Source organism: Schizosaccharomyces octosporus (assembly GCF_000150505.1).
Source record: "Schizosaccharomyces octosporus yFS286 unplaced genomic scaffold supercont6.3, whole genome shotgun sequence".
Classification (NCBI taxonomy): Eukaryota; Fungi; Ascomycota; class Schizosaccharomycetes; order Schizosaccharomycetales; family Schizosaccharomycetaceae; genus Schizosaccharomyces; species Schizosaccharomyces octosporus.
The window spans coordinates 114,627-133,490 of NW_013185621.1; the positions used below are offsets into that span (position 1 = coordinate 114,627).

The window sequence follows — 18,864 nt, forward strand, 5'->3', positions numbered from 1 at the left end:
TGCTTCGGCCGGGAATCGAACCCGGGTCGCTTCGATGGCAACGAAGCATTATACCACTAAACCACCAAAGCAGCTGTTAATTATCTTGATTCCGAGAGAATAACTTATTAAGTTTTAAGTTACAATTGTTTTTGCTCTCTAAATATATAGTAATTTTGCTAATCGTAATTCCTGGAATAAGTTTTACTAATTTGGCTCCTCCAAAGCCGGTAGAAGTTGATTTGAAACCTACTTCAAACCTTGTGTATTAATATGCAATGATGACCGCAAATGAAGAATGCGCGTTTTAATCTCATGTAGAAGGCAATGAGTCCGTAAGAGCGAGTTAATTGGAATCATGGATTTCTAAAACTACACTACATGGCAATCAGATTTAATTGCCGTTTTACTTCCTGTCACTTCTCAAGGAACATCCCTCAAAAAAGGAAGGAAAAAGGTGTTTCCAAGCTTGAATCTATATAAACAAAGTCAACAGAAACATTCATAAAGAAATCAAAAGAGGAAACGCCTACAGCATCCCGGATTCCCATGTTGTCTCCAATCGTAGCACTAACGAGCTTTCAGACGGTTTCACTTCCTACAGTGATCGGGCGGGAACTGGTGTGCTGTTTTTCGCCTAGGTATAGCCGTAAACGTTTGTTCCTGTCGGTAAGATTACTACAAGTTCAGTTGTGATCCAGTAAGGATGTTCTTACATTTTGTACTAAAAGACTCTTCTGTATGTTGACATTGCAATATTCCGGCCTTGACTACATTTATAAAAGACATGCGATTACACGACACTATGTTGAAGCTATAGTTAATCACGGCAGAATTTTCGTTAAAGTACTTAAATAATCATTAAAAGGGTGTTCGATTCTATTCACAAAGCATAAACAACGATATTGCGTGACGAATAAAAAGATTCATGAAAGAGTGAATGAGAAAAGCAACTTAAACCGTCTTATTAAGACAGTGCTTACTTTGGTTGTTGATGCGAATGCAAAGTCGATGGACTGCAATATTGACATGAATCCTTCCAAAGAAAATGCGAATTATAAAAACATAAACCAGGTTCGTTAAAATTCAAACTTCACCACTTTGCTCAGCAAGAGGTTGAAGTTCGATTTCTTCGTTTTGAGGTACTTCATCTCCTTGATTTGTTCCTTTTAACTTGGTTAATAATTGCTCTATGATAGGAAGCATTTACGTAGTGTACATACCAAAAGCAAGATTCATAACATTTCTTATGCCGTTTCCTATGCCGTTTCCTATGGCATTTGCGCCGTTTCCTATGTCGTTTCCTATATTAATTACTAATAATCTAAGTCGTTCACGGGCAATTGGATTCACTAGAACAGTTAGAATATTTCGCAGGTTGTATGGCATACTCGAAATAAAAAGAAACAAGACAAAATCAACAAAACAAACAACGTAGAAAAAACGATTATTTATCTTTTCAAATTGCATTATCTTCTTTGCAGTATAATACATGGCGAAACCGGGGACATTGAGAAAACATACATATAATGCTGAGATACACATAGCTGACAATACGTTTTTGATTGCTATTCCAGCTTGTGTGAACCATCCAGGATAGGTTATAAGGGTCACTAATCATAAGTTAGCTGTTAAAGGAAAAAGCGCACTTTGGCTTACCAATTACGAAAATAATAATGGATCCTATAGAACCGCCAGCAAGCCCATATATAGCACCTGTATTCAGAGGAACCTTGTAACCGAAGACTATGATTAAAAAAACAAAATGATATAAAAGAAGTTGAGTAGTCGCTATTCCTCTCCAAAAATGACATTGAAACTTGTTCTTTTCAGAAGGGCCTGACATAGTATTATTAGCAGATTCTTGGGCGGAATTTTGAGCAGATCCGTCAGCCATTTCTAAATCGATAAATTTGTTTGAAGCTAATGAATGTGTTAGTAGCTGACGTTTTTGTTCTTTGTGAAAGGAAGGAGGTATTTGCCCTGTTGTTGACAATCGTCGACAAGTTTAAAATAGGATTCCTCAGTAAGAACTCTCAATAACAAACACCATTACCTTTCCATTTCAATAAATCTTACCTGAATACGGAGGAGGCGTACCATCTGCAGAATGGGTGTCTGCCTTTTCATCAGTGAGTGTTTTTAAGGACTCTTCAGAGTCTGAAACAGGAGTGTATTTATTCTTCATTTTTGCAATGACAAGCCAAAAACCAAAAAAGAACGGCAATATTTAGAGTTGAAAAAGAAATCGACTAGAATCACCAAGAAAAGTTCTTAAGAGTTGGTTCCAATTGGTGCAGAGTCTTCAAAAATAGGAATTGGTTCTTGCTTCAAAAAGCAAACAACTCTTACGGAACAACTCTCTTTAAAACCAAAGATACGAGTTTCATAAAATCTTGGTAGTGGCTTTTCGCATGTCTCGTTTCATAAAAGCTGCGACATTATGTCACCGACTGGTCACATCCTCGTTACGATTATTTGACATTCGTCCTCATTGTCATAATTGGAATATTATAATACTAAAGCATCGTTTATTACAAAATGTAAACATAGAACCAGCGTTACAAAGAACAGTCAGGGCTGTGTGTTTTGTACCTATTTATTAGCCAAACCGGACTAGTCTTTCAGAAACAACTGTAGTAGCAGTTATAATTGCTACAGCTTGAGGATTTAGAATGCTGTCGGAAAGTAACAACCTGATTTATATGTAAAATAGTTGTACAGGAGGATGTCCGGACGATCGATGAACTTTCCAGCATGCATGTGTTTATGTTTTATTTACTTTTTATTGAGCATAGGGCCAAACTATGTCTTGGATGGTGACCGCTTTTTTCTGTTGCGCTTCATCTTGTCGATATCATAAGTAAGGCCATCATTATCATCACTTGCTAGTATGGTCAAGTGCGCCTGCATAGTTTCTTCTTGGTTGGTCATTTGTTTGTGTACTTTATTGTGATGAAAAAACGACTCGATTCTGAATCAAAGATGACCATTGTAATATGCGGCTTGTTGCTTCTGTCAGTACCAGTTAAGTCAAAGGACCATTCCGATCAAAACAAAAAACTTGTGCCGTCCATACAAAATAAAAATAAAATTAAACATAAAATTTAAAACAAAATAAAAATGAAGCGGTAAAAAGCCTACAGCATCCCGGATTCCCATGTTGTCTCCAACCATAGTACTAACGAGACCCTCAGACGCTTAACTGCAGTGATCGGACGGGAACTGGTGTTTTCGCCTAGGTGTGGCCGTAGACAGCTGACTCGTTTTGTAAAGATATTAGTATAGAATATACCAGTAATAAAGGTTATTCAATATTCATAGTTCCATTGATTGATGCGGTTCAGTTTTAATATGGTTTGATGTCCTAGAAAATCCAAATCCCTCTGGATCTTTCGTAGCCCTTGTATCAAACTGTTCCTCTTTTTCTATTGATTCGCATTCTGCTGGGCGACGACCTACGAAGACTGCAGGAATATAATTGAAATATGCGAGAATGTTTTGCTTGTGTATATCATACAAACGAGGGTTGATAGATGATGAGCTTTCTAGAGGTAACTAGAATGACGAGGGAAGGTGTATAGTAAACAAAAGAAACCAAGGAAAGCTGGAACTAGAAGTAAAGAAAACGCCATTACTATGTCTATTTGGAAAAATAAATGACAGAATTTGTGCAAAAGAACGAAAGGAATGGCATGGAAATTCGACGAACTTCAGTGGTGGCCAAGTGGCAGCATCTAGAAAGTACCAGGACTGTAAAGAAATGCTTAATTCCTCGTAGTGAAGATATAAATTGGAGGCCAGCAGAGAAACTCGACAACATTGGCAATAAGAATCAAGATTGTTTTACTGTTATCCGAAAAGAACAACTGCTAATCACTATGTCTCTCCAACCCTTCTTCGAATTACACCCCTTCCAAGACGTTTTTTCTGACTTTTTGAGTTATTCTCCTCGTGTCCAACGCCAGAACCGTGTTGGTGATTTGTCACCGGCCATTGATGTTCATGAAGGCAAAGATACCGTCGAGGTGGATGTAGAACTTCCTGGTGTCAAAAAGCAAGACGTACAAGTTCATTACGATGAAGGAAAATTGACGATTTCTGGTGAATCTGTGAATGAACGCAAGAGTGAAAGCGACAAAGGAAACCAAAGATGGTCGGAACGTCGCTTTGGTTCCTTTTCGCGAACAATCACCATCCCAAACAGAGTGGATGCCGATCGTATTGAAGCTCAATTTAACAACGGTATTCTAAGCATTGTCTTACCCAAGGTTGAGGAGTCTCGCTATAAAAGACAAATTGCCATTAATTGAACCTAATCTGAAAGTTACGACCGTTATGTTTTGATGATAATTTAGCACTGGCTGTTCTTATGAAAAATACATGGATGAATATTAATAATACTTCTTATTTCATTATTGAAACTATTCTACGTAGTAGTATACTTAGACAACTGGAAAGTCTCAAAGTGTAAGTTCTTGAAACTTTACAAATCAAGAGTCCTACACTTATGGTTGCTGAGCGATTCGTTAAGATGAAACGAGACGATTGATATGAATGATTTTGCCAATTTATTCGAATCAATATTTATTGTAATAAATATCCGTTCAACTAATAGAGTTAAGTATTTAGACAGAAGTTGAGTCAAATAGACTAGAGTCAGTGAACGTTCAAGGTGATGGGTGATCCGGTTCCTGCCAAGAAAGAAGATAATGAAACACACAATGTGTTGCTTTAAGCGTTTGGTTGTGTAAGAATGAATTCCTCTGATTGAGCATATATCTCCTCGTCACGCTCAGGATTGCCTATGTTGATGCGATAACCTCCACCGGTAGGCCAATCCGTAGTATCAGCGGTATAGCAGCCATCTGAAACAGGAACCGTTGCAATGTATTTGGAAAAGGTAGGATACCTGAAATAGTTGCTAAGGTATATTCCCACAATCTCTTTATCTGTATCGACAAAGTTCCAACTAATTCTATGATCCTCGCCAGTCTCCCATTTTTCAAATGTAGTGGGAGAAGTAATTTGTATAGCCATAGAATAGGCAACTAGAGCAAAGAAGCTGAGTTTCGACAATATCATCATGTTGGATGAAAGTATAAAGACAGACAGGAATGACCGAAAGATGTTTGTTTATATTTTTCGCAGTAAACCAAGGAAGGCTACGAAGAAAGAGCTAGAAATGTGAGTACGAGAATGAGAATTGCAATTCTTTAATTTGATGGATGAAACTACAATATCGTATCTATATATAGTTTTGAAAAACTTACAACCTGTAAACAAACAAATCACTAAATTGAAAGCTTTTCTCTAATATTATAATTCTATCGAGTTTATACTTGATCTGATTGCTTGTTTACGAAAACAAAAAATGGCTCGATTCGTCTTCCTTTTCGTTCCAAAAGATTCTAGACGAAGAGTATCGCTTAACGGTTGCATATGTTTAGCATAATAAACAAATAGAAAGTTAATTGCAGAGTAAAATGAATCTTGCATGATGAGAAGCGATGTATATTACTTAGTTTTACTTGTGTCGCTAAATGGGAATGTTTAATTTTTAGCATTACGAAAAGAAAAATGAAGAAATAAAAATAAATCGTTTATAACTTTTTTATACCAAACACAAGAGCTAGTTCTTTGGCTTCTTTTTTTTTTATTATTATACTTTCAACTGATATCTTATGGAATTGTTGTTTGTTTCGATTTTCTTTTTTTTTTTTCGAGTCATTTATAATTCAAGTCTATGTCTTTCTAATAATTAATTCGTATCTGATGATTGTATAACAACAGTTTATTTCTACCGATTATTTTGAAAATCAGATTCATCCAATTGGTAAAAGACAATTGAAATAAAACAAGTAAAATACGTTCAACACCTTGAATTAAACTGCTTCAACCATTGTGCCAGCAACCAAAAAAGATGCTTCTAGGAATTAAAAGCTATTTGAAAACAAAGTAACCTTAATGAAACGAATGGTCTTGTCATGAGAGAGTCACAGTCTTCAATACATTGACTAGTGTTGATTTGATCTTACTGTTGACTCTTTTGGTAGAGTGAGATGTTTCTTCATGAATCAATTTACTTCTTTCTGTTTATGTAAACAACGATTTTTCCGACTAGTTAATCCAAGGAGGCTAATCGGGCTCTAAACTTAAACAATGACTTTTCAGTATGTTTGTTTACGACTTGGCAATATGTCATCTGACTATAAATAGACAACGAAGGACCTTTAAAAATTCACCAGAGAATAAAACCAGTATTCCTTCATTGAATCTTGTACTTTTTTATCGATTCTTTGTTGGTGTAAATATCCTAAAACCATTTGCGTCTCTCTTTATCTTTTTCTCTCAAGATGATGCTATCCAAACTTGCCTTTTTTGCTTCAATCGCCTACTCTATGGCTATTCACGTTACCAGTCCTTCCAAAGGCGATGTTTGGCCAACTTTTGAGAACCACACGATTAAATGGGACTTTGTTGACACAGATCCTAAAGTTGTTGGAATATACCTAACCAACAAAGTCAGTCTTAATCAAAATCGCTTCGTTGCAAAGGTTTCTGTACCAGACGGCAGCTATACTGATGAAACAAATAGCTGGCCTACTGGCGAAGGCTACTTCTTCAAATTAACTAATCCCGATAGTGTTGAGGAAATCTATGCTTTGTCGGAAGAATTCACTCTTACTCAACCAACAGCTTAAAGCATTGATAAATTTTTTATACTCTGTTTACTTGGTTCACAATTACTAGTCAATTCCTACAATAAAGCAGAAATTCCTTAAATGTAAGATATTACTTGTAGCAACAAAAGATTGCTTTTCTTATTCACAAAACTAATTCAAAAATAAAATCACAAATACTGTTTCGCAACTGTTCATTCAGTACTGTGAATAAACTACCTTTTTTTTTCTTTTTTTTTTCCATTTTGAATGTTTACATTTTGTAATAGTCGAGTGACATAATCAGTATACGATATTACTAAAATTTTGATACGAGAATAGTCTCCTCTAGTGTAGTAAATGAGTTTGGATACTACCTCAATTGTTGACATGGTAAAATGTAATTCAATAAGATACGAGCAATATAGAATAACTTCCAATTTAAATTGTAAAATATAAGAACTAGCTCCGTGTATTTTATTGTTGCGATTACCATTTTCCACTTTCCAAACATGCAAGGAGCACACAATGTGTTCAAAGTTCGGATGAATGTTTGAATATATTGGGACAGCTGCCAGCTTTCAAGACTTATATGAAAAATAGCTTTTGCTTTCCAATAACTGATTCTTCATCATATCTAGACATCCCAAACAATGCTGTGGTCTTGAAAGGTTGGTCATACGCTTTCCATGGCTAGCAAACAAAGTTGTCAATGAAGGATCTAAATACGGTAACTTAAGCATATCAAAGGTCAAATCATTGGGAAATCCTCCTCTGTTGAGATACATGATCCCTCTGTACTCACTAAGAATACCTTTCAACTAAGCTCAGTTTCCCTTCAGTATGCCAGACTAAAAGTCCCTGCATCTAACGAGATCATACCTGAAATCCGTAAAAATTCGTTCATTTTGAAACGGAACTTGTTTTTCTTCAAACAATTTCATCGTCGACTGACGTTTGCTCGCTTTCGTCGCTTATAACCCATAATGGACATGACTGATCAATATCAAATCATGCATCTATTTTCAAAAGCTAATTATCTAAACGATTTACGAGTGAAGAACTATCATCTGATACCCTTACCCGTCACAATCTCATCCTTAGCACGACGATTCCCATAAACGGGATTATGGAGGTGCGAGCTACATATACTCTCGCTTCATTGTGAAAGACAAGAGAACTGATTCTGTAGCGAAGTTTTCTCCTGTACTTCCAAAATGTTCCTAAACATGTTTTAGGTTCCGTTCTAATTGACTCGCTGCTATAAAATCGCCTACTATATTGCAGCACATTACTGCTCCTCCAACATATGTCTCCACGAAAGGTACCATAAGCTCATTTATCTGAAATTATGCTCTGCATATCAGCTTGCATGGCATATAAAAGACAGGTAATCTAAAGTTGGTTCGTGTTGTCGGTGTACTACGATTTATGAGTATAACAACATATGCAGGAGTGATAGAGAATCCTATAACTTATCTGTGTATCCTTCAAAAAGTGATTGAAGAATTGTTGGGTTCCGTCGCATCCCAATTTCGTTTTGCTGTAGACCCTAAGACGTACGAAACGTATGCTTCTGCGATGTTGCTCAATTATAGTACAAATAGATTTTCTATCTTCAAATAGGCCTTTTAGCCTAACAAGGAACATCATGATCATCTCATAGGTTAAACAAACTGTTATGAGCTTGATTTCAACCTTGGATTAAGTAACCCTAAGGTTATGCGAAAACTACTAACTAATCCAGTGGAGGCTAGATATACCTTATTCCAAGAATATAAGACGGCGAAACTGATATCGCCATTTGTTTGTGGAATACAGGAAGGTTATGAGCAGACGAATAGATTGCAACGTTTGCTAAGTATACTGGATAATAGATAAAATAAGACTCAATGGGAGTCGCTGAATATTAGAACTGTCTTAAAATTTAGTTCTCAAAGTGGAATCTCTAGGGTTTTGAAATACTACATTACCGAACATCGCAATCAGTCGAGGACATATACAAAGATGCATTTACAATTCACGCTTATGGTTTGGCTTGCTAGAGTCTTGAATAATTTTTTACCAGCTTTATATTCAGAAAACAGCGATGTGAAAAACGAAAATAGAGAAAAAATGAAAACCTCTTTCTTAATGTTGAGTTCTAAGTATTTACGAATGAACCAGTATTATTTCAAGATCATGATGATTCGTAGAGTATAGTTTTTTTCTTTTTTTAAATAAGATCGCGTAAGACACAATTCTCTAAACCTACTACTATACGAGTTCTGAGCAGTTGTATAACTGTTCCCCCAAATAAAGGTGGAGTAGTCCGGAGAACCATTGACTGAACTATAGCTGAATTAAATGAATGAAAATACACTATTTTTTATATAAAACAAAAGAACATAATTTTTAAACGGTTAAGTAAAGTAACTCACCTCTTTCCTCGTTTTCCTGTACTTTCAGTATTACACCAAAATTCCTAAAATTATAATTGACCTCGAAAAATCGACGGCAATATCACATTTTCCAAAAGCTTTGCAATTTAACCCAAAGTTCAATATTATTAGATGAAAGCAAATTCCTCATAAAAGCCGACTTAGGACTAACATAACATTTCAATATTTCGCGAAGGTTTAGTTATTTGTATCAGCGACTCTCTTTTGTGATACTTCGTAAAAGGTAAAAATGGGAAGAGAGATTATAACGATTCAAGCCGGACAATGTGGCAATCAAAGTAAGTGTTTCATAGTAGGAAGCGTGCTGCTAATTCAATTGCTTACAGTCGGTTCTCAGTTTTGGCAGCAACTATGCCTTGAACATGGTATTAGCCCCGATGGTACATTAGAAAACTACGCTACGGATGGCGTGGATCGTAAAGATGTCTTCTTCTACCAGGTATGAACGGAATGATTGATTCAAATACTAACTAGTCTTTCATACAGTCAGATGACAATAGATATATTCCAAGAGCGCTTTTAATTGACCTCGAGCCAAGGGTAAAGGAAATTCCATTGACAAGTTTATCGTACACTAGTTAACAAATTCCTTTAGGTGGTGTCCAACATCCTCGGTGATACATATGGAAATCTTTACAACCCAGAAAATATTTTGGTTACAAAAAATGGCGGCGGTGCTGGAAATAATTGGGCCCATGGATATTCTTATGCGGATCGGATATTTGAAGATATAATGGACATGATTGACCGTGAAGCTGACGGAAGCGATTCTTTAGAAGGGTTTTCTCTTTTACATTCTATTGCTGGTGGTACAGGTTCAGGGTTGGGCTCCTATCTGTTGGAACGGTTAAACGACAGGTTTCCGAAAAAAATAGTTCAGACCTATTCCGTATTTCCTAATAATCAGTCGGTGTCCGATGTCGTTGTTCAGCCATATAACAGTCTCCTTGCACTTAAGAGGTTAACGCTAAATGCTGATGCTGTTGTTGTTTTGGACAACGCCGCGCTGGCGCATATTGCTGCCGACCGTCTCCATATCCAAAACCCAACATTTCATCAACAAAATCAATTGGTACGTTTAATGTATGATTATCTCTCTAACCATGTATAGGTATCTACTGTGATGTCTGCAAGTACCAATACTCTTCGATATCCTGGCTATATGAACAATGATTTAGTCAGTATAATCGCTTCTCTGATTCCAACTCCTCGTTGTCATTTCCTTTCTACATCATATACCCCATTTACGAACCAACAAGTGGAGGAAGCTAAGACTATTCGGAAAACGACTGTTTTGGAAGTCATGAGAAGATTGCTTCAACCAAAAAATCGCATGGTCTCTGTCAATCCTAGTAAACAAAGTTGCTTTATTAGCCTGTTGAATATCATTCAAGGAGAAGCTGACCCCACTGATGTACATAAATCTCTTCTCCGTATTCGTGAGAGAAAGCTTGCGACTTTCATACCGTGGGGACCCGCAAGTATCCAAGTCGCACTTTCCAAAAAATCTCCTTATATCAAAACAAATCATCGTGTTAGTGGACTTATGCTTGCAAACCATACGAGCATCGCGTCGGTAAGTATTATTGAATGTGATTTGAAACGTCAATCATCAGAAATAATAGATTCTAATATTTGTTAGCTATTTAAGAGGACACTTGACCAATACGATCGTTTGCGGAAACGAAATGCATTCCTCGACCAATACAAAAAGGAGTCAATCTTTGAGGATAATTTGGACGAATTTGATTCTTCAAGGTATGTTATTCATAACACTATTGTACAAAACTTACTAATTTTGAAAACAGAGAGGTTGTATCCAATTTAATTCAAGAATATGAGGCTTGTGAGAACCCTAATTATCTATCGATGTGATGATGTGTCGCTACTCCAATGTTTTAAAGGAAATAAAAACGTAGGGCCAATATAAACGATATCTAGCGTAAGATACTCAATCGATATACAAAATCTAATATACTTTATTTATACACAGATATTCGTTACACTAGCCTATGAAGCAAAGCATTCTTTCGTCTTTCCAATAAAATCTTTTCTACCTCTTCGCGAGATGGAACATGCTCAATAAGAATGGGTTTCCAATTCTCCAAAGAATTGGGTCTTTCTTTTGATATACGATCCAACCGTTGATTAGATAATTCTTTCTCATAGTCTTGTAGTGAGGATTCTTCTTCCAAAGGTGTATAGCCGTAGTACCAAGCATCAAGCTGTCGTTGTTGCATCTCTTGTTTCCGTAAGCGTTCAGGTACAAAAGTCATATCAGCTTCAAATAGTTCTTTTACACCAGGTAATTCTCTAGCACGTCCATAATAGCGGTAGTCATCAACTTCGCCAATTTTTTCACCATCATCTGCAAAGAGTTTTGCTTTGCTATATAAATAATTGATTCCGCCGAGGTCATGAATCTGAACCTCCCAAGCATGCTTTTCACGCATTAGTTGATTAATAGCATCGTTCAAATCTCGAATTTGATAATCCGGTAATTGAGCTTATCCATTCGTTAATTTCAATAAAATTCAATTCATTCCTTGCAATATAATACTTACCACTCTGGATCTTGGTAATTTTTCTGGAAAGGTCTTTAACAACACTTTGTCGGTGTTTTTCACAGGTTGCTACTGAATTTATGCTCTTTATATTCCTCGGCCTCTTTTCAACATGCTTTCCTCCGACTACGTACTAGTGAATTAATCGTTAGCCGACAGACACAAAACATTGATGCATTGACTCCCTTACCTGATTTGAAGACATATTCACTGTTTTACAAAACCAGCACCTCACACGATCGCAGAATTTGACTTAATCTACAAGAGATATAGGTAAAAACAACAATATAATATAGCTAGTTAATTATGCTAAGCATATGCAAGTCCGAATTTCTCCTAATTTCGTAAGGACGTAGTTTCTTTCAATTTTTTTATTTTCACACAATACAAGTTTTTATTTGATATCTTCAATTAAAACGAGAGAAAAGTAAATAAAGACAGAGTTTTCCAACGGAGAAATTTACATAGCTTCTTTCCTACTTACTAAATCCTGGTGGTTACATTTGGAACGCTCAAACACGCAATTTCACTTAATGAAACACGTAGAAGCATGGTTTTATCACTTAAGCAGTTGTAATGATGGTTTAACAATCATTTAGCGGCTAGGAAGGAAACGATATTAAACTGCACGGTTTGCGAGGGAATCAGAACTCTGTGAATAAACACAGAAATTGAAAGGGAAAAAAGGATTTTATTTATTGTTTCTTTTAAAAAATAACAGGTTGATCCCAATCGGTTGAAATTTTGAAAAGTATAGTGAACTCAATTCACATGCGCTTGGTTATCCTATGAAAGAAACATATAGTACACAGGATATCGATTGGCAAAGGTCTTCTCAATGGATAATTAAAAAGGAAGACTTGGAATACACGCCTTCTGCTCTCGATGGAATTCCTTTGGTTCAGGAAGAAATCCAGAGGTCCAAAGGTTGTAACTTTATCATCAATGTTGGCTTAAGATTAAAATCGTGAGTTCCTCTGTTTAAGAATGTTCAACTAACCTAGACCAGTCCTCAAATTACATTAGCGACAGCAAATGCTTATTTTCATCGGTTTTATCTTCGGTTTTCCTTAAAGGATTATCACTATTACGATATTGCAGCAACTTGTATCTTTTTGGCAAGCAAAGTAGAAGATTCCAATAGAAAATTGAGAGATATCATTATCAACTGTGCGAAGGTTGCTCAAAAAAACAACAATATCTTGATTGATGAGCAGACCAAAGAGTACTGGCGTTGGCGGGACGTTATCTTATACACAGAAGAGATTCTACTAGAAGCACTATGCTTCGACTTTAGGGTAGACCACCCTTTCAATGATTTGATGCGATTAATCCAAAAATATGCGTCCGAAAACAAAAACCTCACGAAAGTAGCCTGGACCTATATCAATGATAGTACAAGAAGTATTTCTTGTTTGCTATTTCCAAGCAAAGTGATTGCAGCTGCAGCTTTTCAGCATGGCCTTGAAAAAACGAAAACATCACTTCCTTTAGATAATGCGGGCATTCCTTTATGGCTCATAGACATAGACGTTTCGATGGACGATATACATGGTAAGCATTTTAAATTTGATTTATAGTACTAATTGTGCGAATAGCTGTTATGGACTTGATTCATTCTTTGTATAGGCATATCAACAGTGGAAAACCTTTTGTTGCTCATAGTGAGACCAGACCAGATTCTCATTCTACTACTCCTTCAACTGTGGCTACCAACTCTGCTCAGTCGACACCGCAAAAGCAATTTGGTGCTACATCCCTTTCTTTTGAAACAGGTTCTAATGTTGCTACTTCTAGGGCTGAATCCTCTACCACTTCTCAAGGCGAACAATCAGAGCAAGAACAGATTGCTACCCAGACAGACAAAAGTAAAGAATCTCAGGAAGAGATGGAAATTAATTAGGAAAAATATAATGAAATTACGTCCTGTTCAGCTCGTCAGTATTAAAACTTTACCTGAGGTATATATATGACAGTAGTATATAAATAAGTTTGTAGTAAGAAAAGTAAAACGAAGGAAGAAAACTTCTCATTTTTCATGCTTGTCCTCTGTTTGGTTATCCAGAATCCGGATTTCTCGGAATTTTCTGGCTCGCCAACTCAAATATGTAAATTTACACATATCTTTCATAAGCAGGGCAAAGACACCACTTAGGATACTTTTCTGTACCTTGGATAATGTTTTCGGAAAAAAGTGCCCCAAATATCTTCCTGCTAAAGGAATAAGGATAATAGGCCGTAGAGCCCGAAGTAATTCATTAGCAACAACATCTAAAAACATGTGAGCAACAGAAAAAATAGTCCATAATTCAGAGTCGTTGACTTTTGCGTCCTCATTAGTCACCAAGTTCTGGTTCTCAATTTGGTCATCTATTTTTCGAAGCCAGTCTCTCTTTGACTGTTCATCATCTTCCTGTTGAGATGGCAAAAATTTTTTTTTAAGATAGCTCCTTAGCTCTTGGTGAATAGAGCGTATCCCTGGCAATGCAAAAAACAACATTTGTGTCGTTGAAAAATGATCTACGCAGTAATAAACAGAACAATGAATATATAGACTGATGCCAATGTCATAAGAGGGTGCTTCATAAAATCGGAGAAGCATATATGGAAGCATCGGAAGAATAGCCGACGAAAATAGCGGCTTTTGCATCATCAATAGCAACGAATTTTCATCGACCACTTGGCGACATGCCCAAAACCCAGTTTTTCTTAAAATTGAGTATACAAACTTTGCTAAACCAAAACAAAGACCTGTCCCAAGCGCGACTTGTGCTAGTCCGGACTCGATGCTTTGACAAAGACCGATAGCACGTAAGAACCGACTTTCGCTTTTCATAAATCGAGAAATTTTATATTCATTTAGGCATTGAGGACATCTATTGTTTGATGAGCTTGTAACATATGCAATTAAACAGTTTTCATGGGCTAATAAAGAACATTTGCAGGGTCGTCTCCAGGGATTTTTAGCACTGTTCGATCCATCAAACTCATCATAACAAATCCAACATCGTGAAAAGTTTGTTTTATAGATACAGTAACTTCCCATAACTATCGTACACCTTTAGAATCTGCCGTCCAACAATAAATAGGAATTATAAACTATCTGAGACAAATGGTTGCATGTTCTCTCCAAAATGGGGTAAATAGTTCGTTTTTTAATTTTGAAAAGTATCTGTAGAATCGAATTTACAGATTCTTGACTCTCCTTTGAAAAGTGGAATAAAAAGGATCAAAAACTACTGCCGGAGGGATAAAAAGTATAGCAATAAATAGATTAAATATAGAATAAAAAAATAAAAAAGAACAGAAATTGCAAAATGCTGAAAAGTAGTTAACCCGGGTGATTGCGCTGAGTACCTGTTGGATGCGTGGACGAACGTACGATAGAATTTGGCCTTCTGGGGAGGGCTGAAGTTCGCCGTGTACCAGCCATAGACATTGATGAAGTTCGTTCCGGAGGGCGAAGACGAGAAGAGCTTTTAGGATATAGACTACGTCTTGAGGAGCCCGGCGCCCTTGGCTGCGCTCGTGGATCATTTGAAGTCACGGTCGATGTCGGTGCGGGATATGAAGAAGAAGCGCTTCGATTTGCTACGGAAGCCCTTGGTCTTGGAACAGAAGAGTAAGAGCTGATTCTTCTATTTGCAGGGGCATTCAAAGCGGAGGGACGGGTTGTACTACTGGTAATAGACGAAGAGGGCCGAGGAGGTGGAATAGAGGAAGCGTTACGAGAAGGGACTGAAGATAGTCTTGAATTTCTTCCTCGAAAAACGCTTGAACGTTTCTTTTGAGCTAACAAGGCTTCTTCTTTTTCCCGCCGTGCCTGCTCTTCAGCTTGGCGTTGACGATGTAATTGTATTTGTTGTTGTTTTTCTAGTTCTTGGTCTTGCTGTATTTTTTGTTTTTGTAATGTCTCAATTTCCTCAAGATCCTGCATAGGCCCCTTCCAATCTGTATTCAGTAGCAACTGCTGCGTATGATCTGTTTGGCTTTGTACCGATGACCATACATTTACTAGCTGATTAGCGGACTGAATGGATTTTTCAAAAGAGTGTAGTTTTTCTGAAGAGACTCTCAAACTCCCCGTTAATTTTTCAATCACTTCATTAAAAGTTTTAAGTAGCTGCAGCTCTTGTCGTAAGTCACCCGACATTCTTAGTTTTATTGTAGTAAAAGAGCCTTGAAAAAATCCTTTTCATAGAATGAAGTTGATGCAACAAATTTTAGAGAATCATCAGTTGGTCTGAAGCCTGTTAAAAATGAAAGTAAACGACTGCAAGTAAATCTTAAGGTAAATGACAATGTCTAGAGAGGTAATTAAATGAAAAGTAAAAGAATATTTCTAGATATAAATTAACAACTCTTTTGGATACAACTTTTGTTCTTCGCAGCTAGACGTTGAAAAGTATGTGGATACATGGGAAGCTTGTGCAAGATCTTTTTCTAGGACACGTTGAAATTTCTTTTTTATTATTGCATAGTTTGAAAACAGAATATAGTAAAAGATATTGCTTTTGGTAATGGAAAGTGCTGTTAATAAGAGCTTTGCATATACCCCCCCAAAAAAAAAAATCCTTGAAATCAGATAGCTTGCAGTTTTCTCTTAAAGCCCTCTTAAACAGGTTTCTTTCCGTCTACGGTTTGCCTATGATTGTCATGTTTTCCTTTGTTTACTAGCTTCCAATGAAGACAATAGCTTTCTATGCTTTGATGCAAGTATAACTCTCTATCGTTACAAAGAAATCAAAAAGAAGAATAATGAATAAAAAAAACAAAGACTATGGACCCTTTTCTTTGTTTAACGCTTTCTGTTTATAATGTTACTCGCTTTGTTTACTTTGCTACCTGCAAAACAATGAGAGATTTTCGTGTCGTGTCGCGATTTAGCAATAACACTCATCCACCCATTGGATTTGAAAACATAAAAACGCGCGTTTTTTGAATTGAAGGATTATTGTGTCTTTTTTTGCTAATAAAGTTTCATTTGCTTGCTTTATCGAAGGTCCATTTAAACGTAGAATTTCGACGATTTCAAGTCTTTGAGTTTATGAGACTTTTGAATCAACGAATTCTTCACGGTATAACACTTTTGGGTACTAATTTTTAGCTCAAGACATAGGATTGATGAGTTTCTGTTAAAAAAGTCCATTTAGTTGTTTACAATAATTATTGTTATTGTTTCAACTGGTTTTATATACCTCTTTTGGTTAATCTTCTTGGTACAGTATTACCATAGGTTTTTCTTGATCAAAAAGCTGCATAGTCTGAGATTGCATTCCAACCTTTTGGGTACATTATATTTTGATTTATCCTTTGTAAATCCGTTTTGTTTTTTAAATCTTTTTTGATTCACTTTTGTTTTGTGGATTGCAAAACTTAGTTTTCTTTGTTATTATTCACCTCTAAGGGGAAGAACCGTACCTGAAGTCTTTCTTCCTAGACCACATTCTATAACACTTCCGTCACAAAAATACTTAGAGTTTGTCTAATTCATTTATTTGAATTGCTCGGTCTTTGAGAATACTTATTATTGCTCTATCTATCGTCAAATCCCTTTTTCCTTTATTTTATAGACATGGAGCCTACTACTCCGCCTTTGCGGCCTGTATGTACTCCTACCACTCCAGAGTCACCATCGAGCTCCAAGCTTGATCTTGAAAGCTATTTTGACACTGAAGCGAACGACTCAAGTATTAGATATACTGGGTTACCGAGCGCTGAAGTTTCTTGCAACGGGCTACCACCGACACCTGCGAAAACACCAAAAAAGCGGTTGTTTCCTTCTTTACTTCGAGAACGAAACTCCCAGGCTCTCCCGCTCATTGAAGAAGATGCTGATAACAACCCGTTTTTGGGACCGCCTGCATCCGATGAATTAATTGCTAAACGGAAACGTGAATTGGAAACACCGCCATCCGATGGCTTGTTTTATGTTTTTCGTGGGAAAAAAGTGAAAAAAATGTTTACAGAAGGGACGGACTTGTCATCACTGAAGCCGAGACGATTATTCCCAGAAGCCGCGAGCAGTTCCACCACAACATCCTTCGCCCGCACGATGGAACCTTCTCAGCAACCTCATATCGGTGTTCTTCCTCCAGACTGTAATCGTGAGCAAAAGTCCTTGTATGGATCGTCGTCCCTGTTTGGCGCTACGTCTCCACCGCTCCGAAATCGTGGTTCCCATCCTCCGGCCTCTCACACTTCTTCATTTTACAACGGAAGCACCCACCGTCTTCCGAGGTAAAGAGTAAAACTAAGAGGGGTTTCTAATCCATCTTGTCCTCGTGTTTCCTCGTTTCATATATATTTCATGTAATTCTCCGTATGCTTAATGAAGAAAAGGTGAACTTTTTTCTTACCCATCCTCTCTCTCTGTTTCTATATTTCCCTTCTTTTTTTCAGTGCTGGTCGCTGGTATGTTTGTCTATGGCAGCGTCGTGAAATAACCATATGAATATTATTTAACGGTTGATGTTTGCATATCGATTTTTTCAATTTACGAGATATCCCACAGTATGGTACTTTGAAGGCAGGTTCCCAAAGAAAGACATACTATCCACTTTCCTTTACAATTACTGATGATTTTTATTCCTATTTCCATATTACAGTTAACTATTGAAATTAGTGGTTTTTTGACCATCGTTTGCCCAAGTTCAAATTTTAATGAGGCTTTTTCTTTTACACAATACCCGCTAATAAACAATTGATTGAAATCTTTTTTTTTTTTTTCGTTTCTATTTTCTTTAATATGTCTAAGTGCGTTGACAGCTTTTATTATTACCTTAATAAGAACAGATCAAGATTTTTCGTAGAAGTGTATTTGTACTGTATGGCACAATCTTGTACTTTTCCTTGCAAGAATTACTCGTCTCTCTTTAGTTTTTTTTTTTTTTTTTTTTTTTTTTTTTTTTTTTTTTTTCAGACATTTCTTTCTATGGTTTATTTACCGTTTTTTCTATTTACCTCTTTTGTTTACTTTCTTCATCCTCATGGAAAGCAATGGTGGATTCAGTAAGGCGATTCAACTATACTTTGGGGTTACGGGAACTGTTTAACTTTACCTTTGCTCAAGTCACGGCGTTGGTCATATTTGTTGTCAACCTAAACTAAAAAGTCAAAATTCATCCATACAATTCATTTCTAAGGACTAGCAGCGGTTCCATTGGAAGAATAGGCTTTCGAGGGAGTCTCAGACTTTTTGCTCCGAAGGCTCTGGAC

The 18,864-nt window shown here is 36.6% G+C and overlaps 10 protein-coding genes and 2 non-coding genes across 12 annotated transcripts; 5 read left to right on the forward strand and 7 right to left on the reverse strand.

Annotated features, from left to right (window-relative positions):
- SOCG_16337 lies at positions 1–71 on the reverse strand. The gene has a single exon. It is a non-coding gene; the product is annotated as a tRNA-Gly (tRNA).
- Positions 72–833: 762 nt separating this feature from the next.
- On the reverse strand, positions 834–3,471 carry SOCG_04760 (uncharacterized protein). Its single transcript, XM_013165352.1, has 5 exons — positions 2,059–3,471; positions 1,639–1,902; positions 1,371–1,592; positions 1,203–1,331; positions 834–1,145 (listed from the first exon to the last, which is right to left on the reverse strand). Exons 1-5 carry the CDS (start codon positions 2,165–2,167, stop codon positions 1,066–1,068), a joined length of 804 nt encoding a protein of 267 aa, XP_013020806.1. The 5' UTR covers positions 2,168–3,471; the 3' UTR covers positions 834–1,065.
- SOCG_16338 lies at positions 3,117–3,231 on the reverse strand. The gene has a single exon (XR_001203020.1). It is a non-coding gene; the product is annotated as a 5S ribosomal RNA (ribosomal RNA).
- Positions 3,472–3,744: 273 nt separating the features above from the next.
- Positions 3,745–4,405, forward strand: SOCG_04759 (hsp16-like protein). Its single transcript, XM_013165351.1, has one exon. The coding sequence runs from the start codon at positions 3,861–3,863 to the stop codon at positions 4,290–4,292; it is 432 nt and encodes a 143-aa protein (XP_013020805.1). The 5' UTR covers positions 3,745–3,860; the 3' UTR covers positions 4,293–4,405.
- SOCG_04758 (uncharacterized protein) lies at positions 4,364–5,289 on the reverse strand. The gene has a single exon (XM_013165350.1). It carries the CDS (start codon positions 5,065–5,067, stop codon positions 4,714–4,716), a length of 354 nt encoding a protein of 117 aa, XP_013020804.1. The 5' UTR covers positions 5,068–5,289; the 3' UTR covers positions 4,364–4,713.
- A 1,046-nt stretch (positions 5,290–6,335) lies between these two features.
- Positions 6,336–6,683, forward strand: SOCG_04757 (uncharacterized protein; the record flags this gene model as incomplete). Its single annotated transcript, XM_013165349.1, has 1 exon — positions 6,336–6,683. One exon carries the CDS (start codon positions 6,336–6,338, stop codon positions 6,681–6,683), a length of 348 nt encoding a protein of 115 aa, XP_013020803.1.
- A 2,324-nt stretch (positions 6,684–9,007) lies between these two features.
- SOCG_04756 (gamma-tubulin) lies at positions 9,008–12,358 on the forward strand. Its single transcript, XM_013165348.1, has 7 exons — positions 9,008–9,360; positions 9,409–9,521; positions 9,569–9,622; positions 9,678–10,154; positions 10,194–10,658; positions 10,725–10,840; positions 10,891–12,358. Exons 1-7 carry the CDS (start codon positions 9,312–9,314, stop codon positions 10,955–10,957), a joined length of 1,341 nt encoding a protein of 446 aa, XP_013020802.1. The 5' UTR covers positions 9,008–9,311; the 3' UTR covers positions 10,958–12,358.
- Positions 10,939–12,139, reverse strand: SOCG_04755 (complexed with Cdc5 protein Cwf12). The gene is made up of 3 exons (XM_013165347.1): positions 11,837–12,139; positions 11,647–11,779; positions 10,939–11,588 (listed from the first exon to the last, which is right to left on the reverse strand). The coding sequence occupies exons 1-3, from the start codon at positions 11,849–11,851 to the stop codon at positions 11,083–11,085; spliced, it is 654 nt and encodes a 217-aa protein (XP_013020801.1). The 5' UTR covers positions 11,852–12,139; the 3' UTR covers positions 10,939–11,082.
- Positions 12,292–13,589, forward strand: SOCG_04754 (P-TEFB associated cyclin). Its single transcript, XM_013165346.1, has 3 exons — positions 12,292–12,613; positions 12,656–13,200; positions 13,245–13,589. The coding sequence occupies exons 1-3, from the start codon at positions 12,435–12,437 to the stop codon at positions 13,547–13,549; spliced, it is 1,029 nt and encodes a 342-aa protein (XP_013020800.1). The 5' UTR covers positions 12,292–12,434; the 3' UTR covers positions 13,550–13,589.
- Positions 13,590–13,675: 86 nt separating this feature from the next.
- SOCG_04753 (ubiquitin-protein ligase E3) lies at positions 13,676–14,692 on the reverse strand (the record flags this gene model as incomplete). Its single annotated transcript, XM_013165345.1, has 1 exon — positions 13,676–14,692. One exon carries the CDS (start codon positions 14,690–14,692, stop codon positions 13,676–13,678), a length of 1,017 nt encoding a protein of 338 aa, XP_013020799.1.
- A 269-nt stretch (positions 14,693–14,961) lies between these two features.
- Positions 14,962–16,438, reverse strand: SOCG_04752 (DASH complex subunit Duo1). Its single transcript, XM_013165344.1, has one exon. It carries the CDS (start codon positions 15,797–15,799, stop codon positions 14,978–14,980), a length of 822 nt encoding a protein of 273 aa, XP_013020798.1. The 5' UTR covers positions 15,800–16,438; the 3' UTR covers positions 14,962–14,977.
- Positions 16,439–16,538: 100 nt separating this feature from the next.
- SOCG_04751 (CDK inhibitor Rum1) lies at positions 16,539–18,518 on the forward strand. The gene has a single exon (XM_013165343.1). The coding sequence runs from the start codon at positions 17,222–17,224 to the stop codon at positions 17,888–17,890; it is 669 nt and encodes a 222-aa protein (XP_013020797.1). The 5' UTR covers positions 16,539–17,221; the 3' UTR covers positions 17,891–18,518.
- The last annotated feature ends 346 nt before the right edge of the window (positions 18,519–18,864 follow it).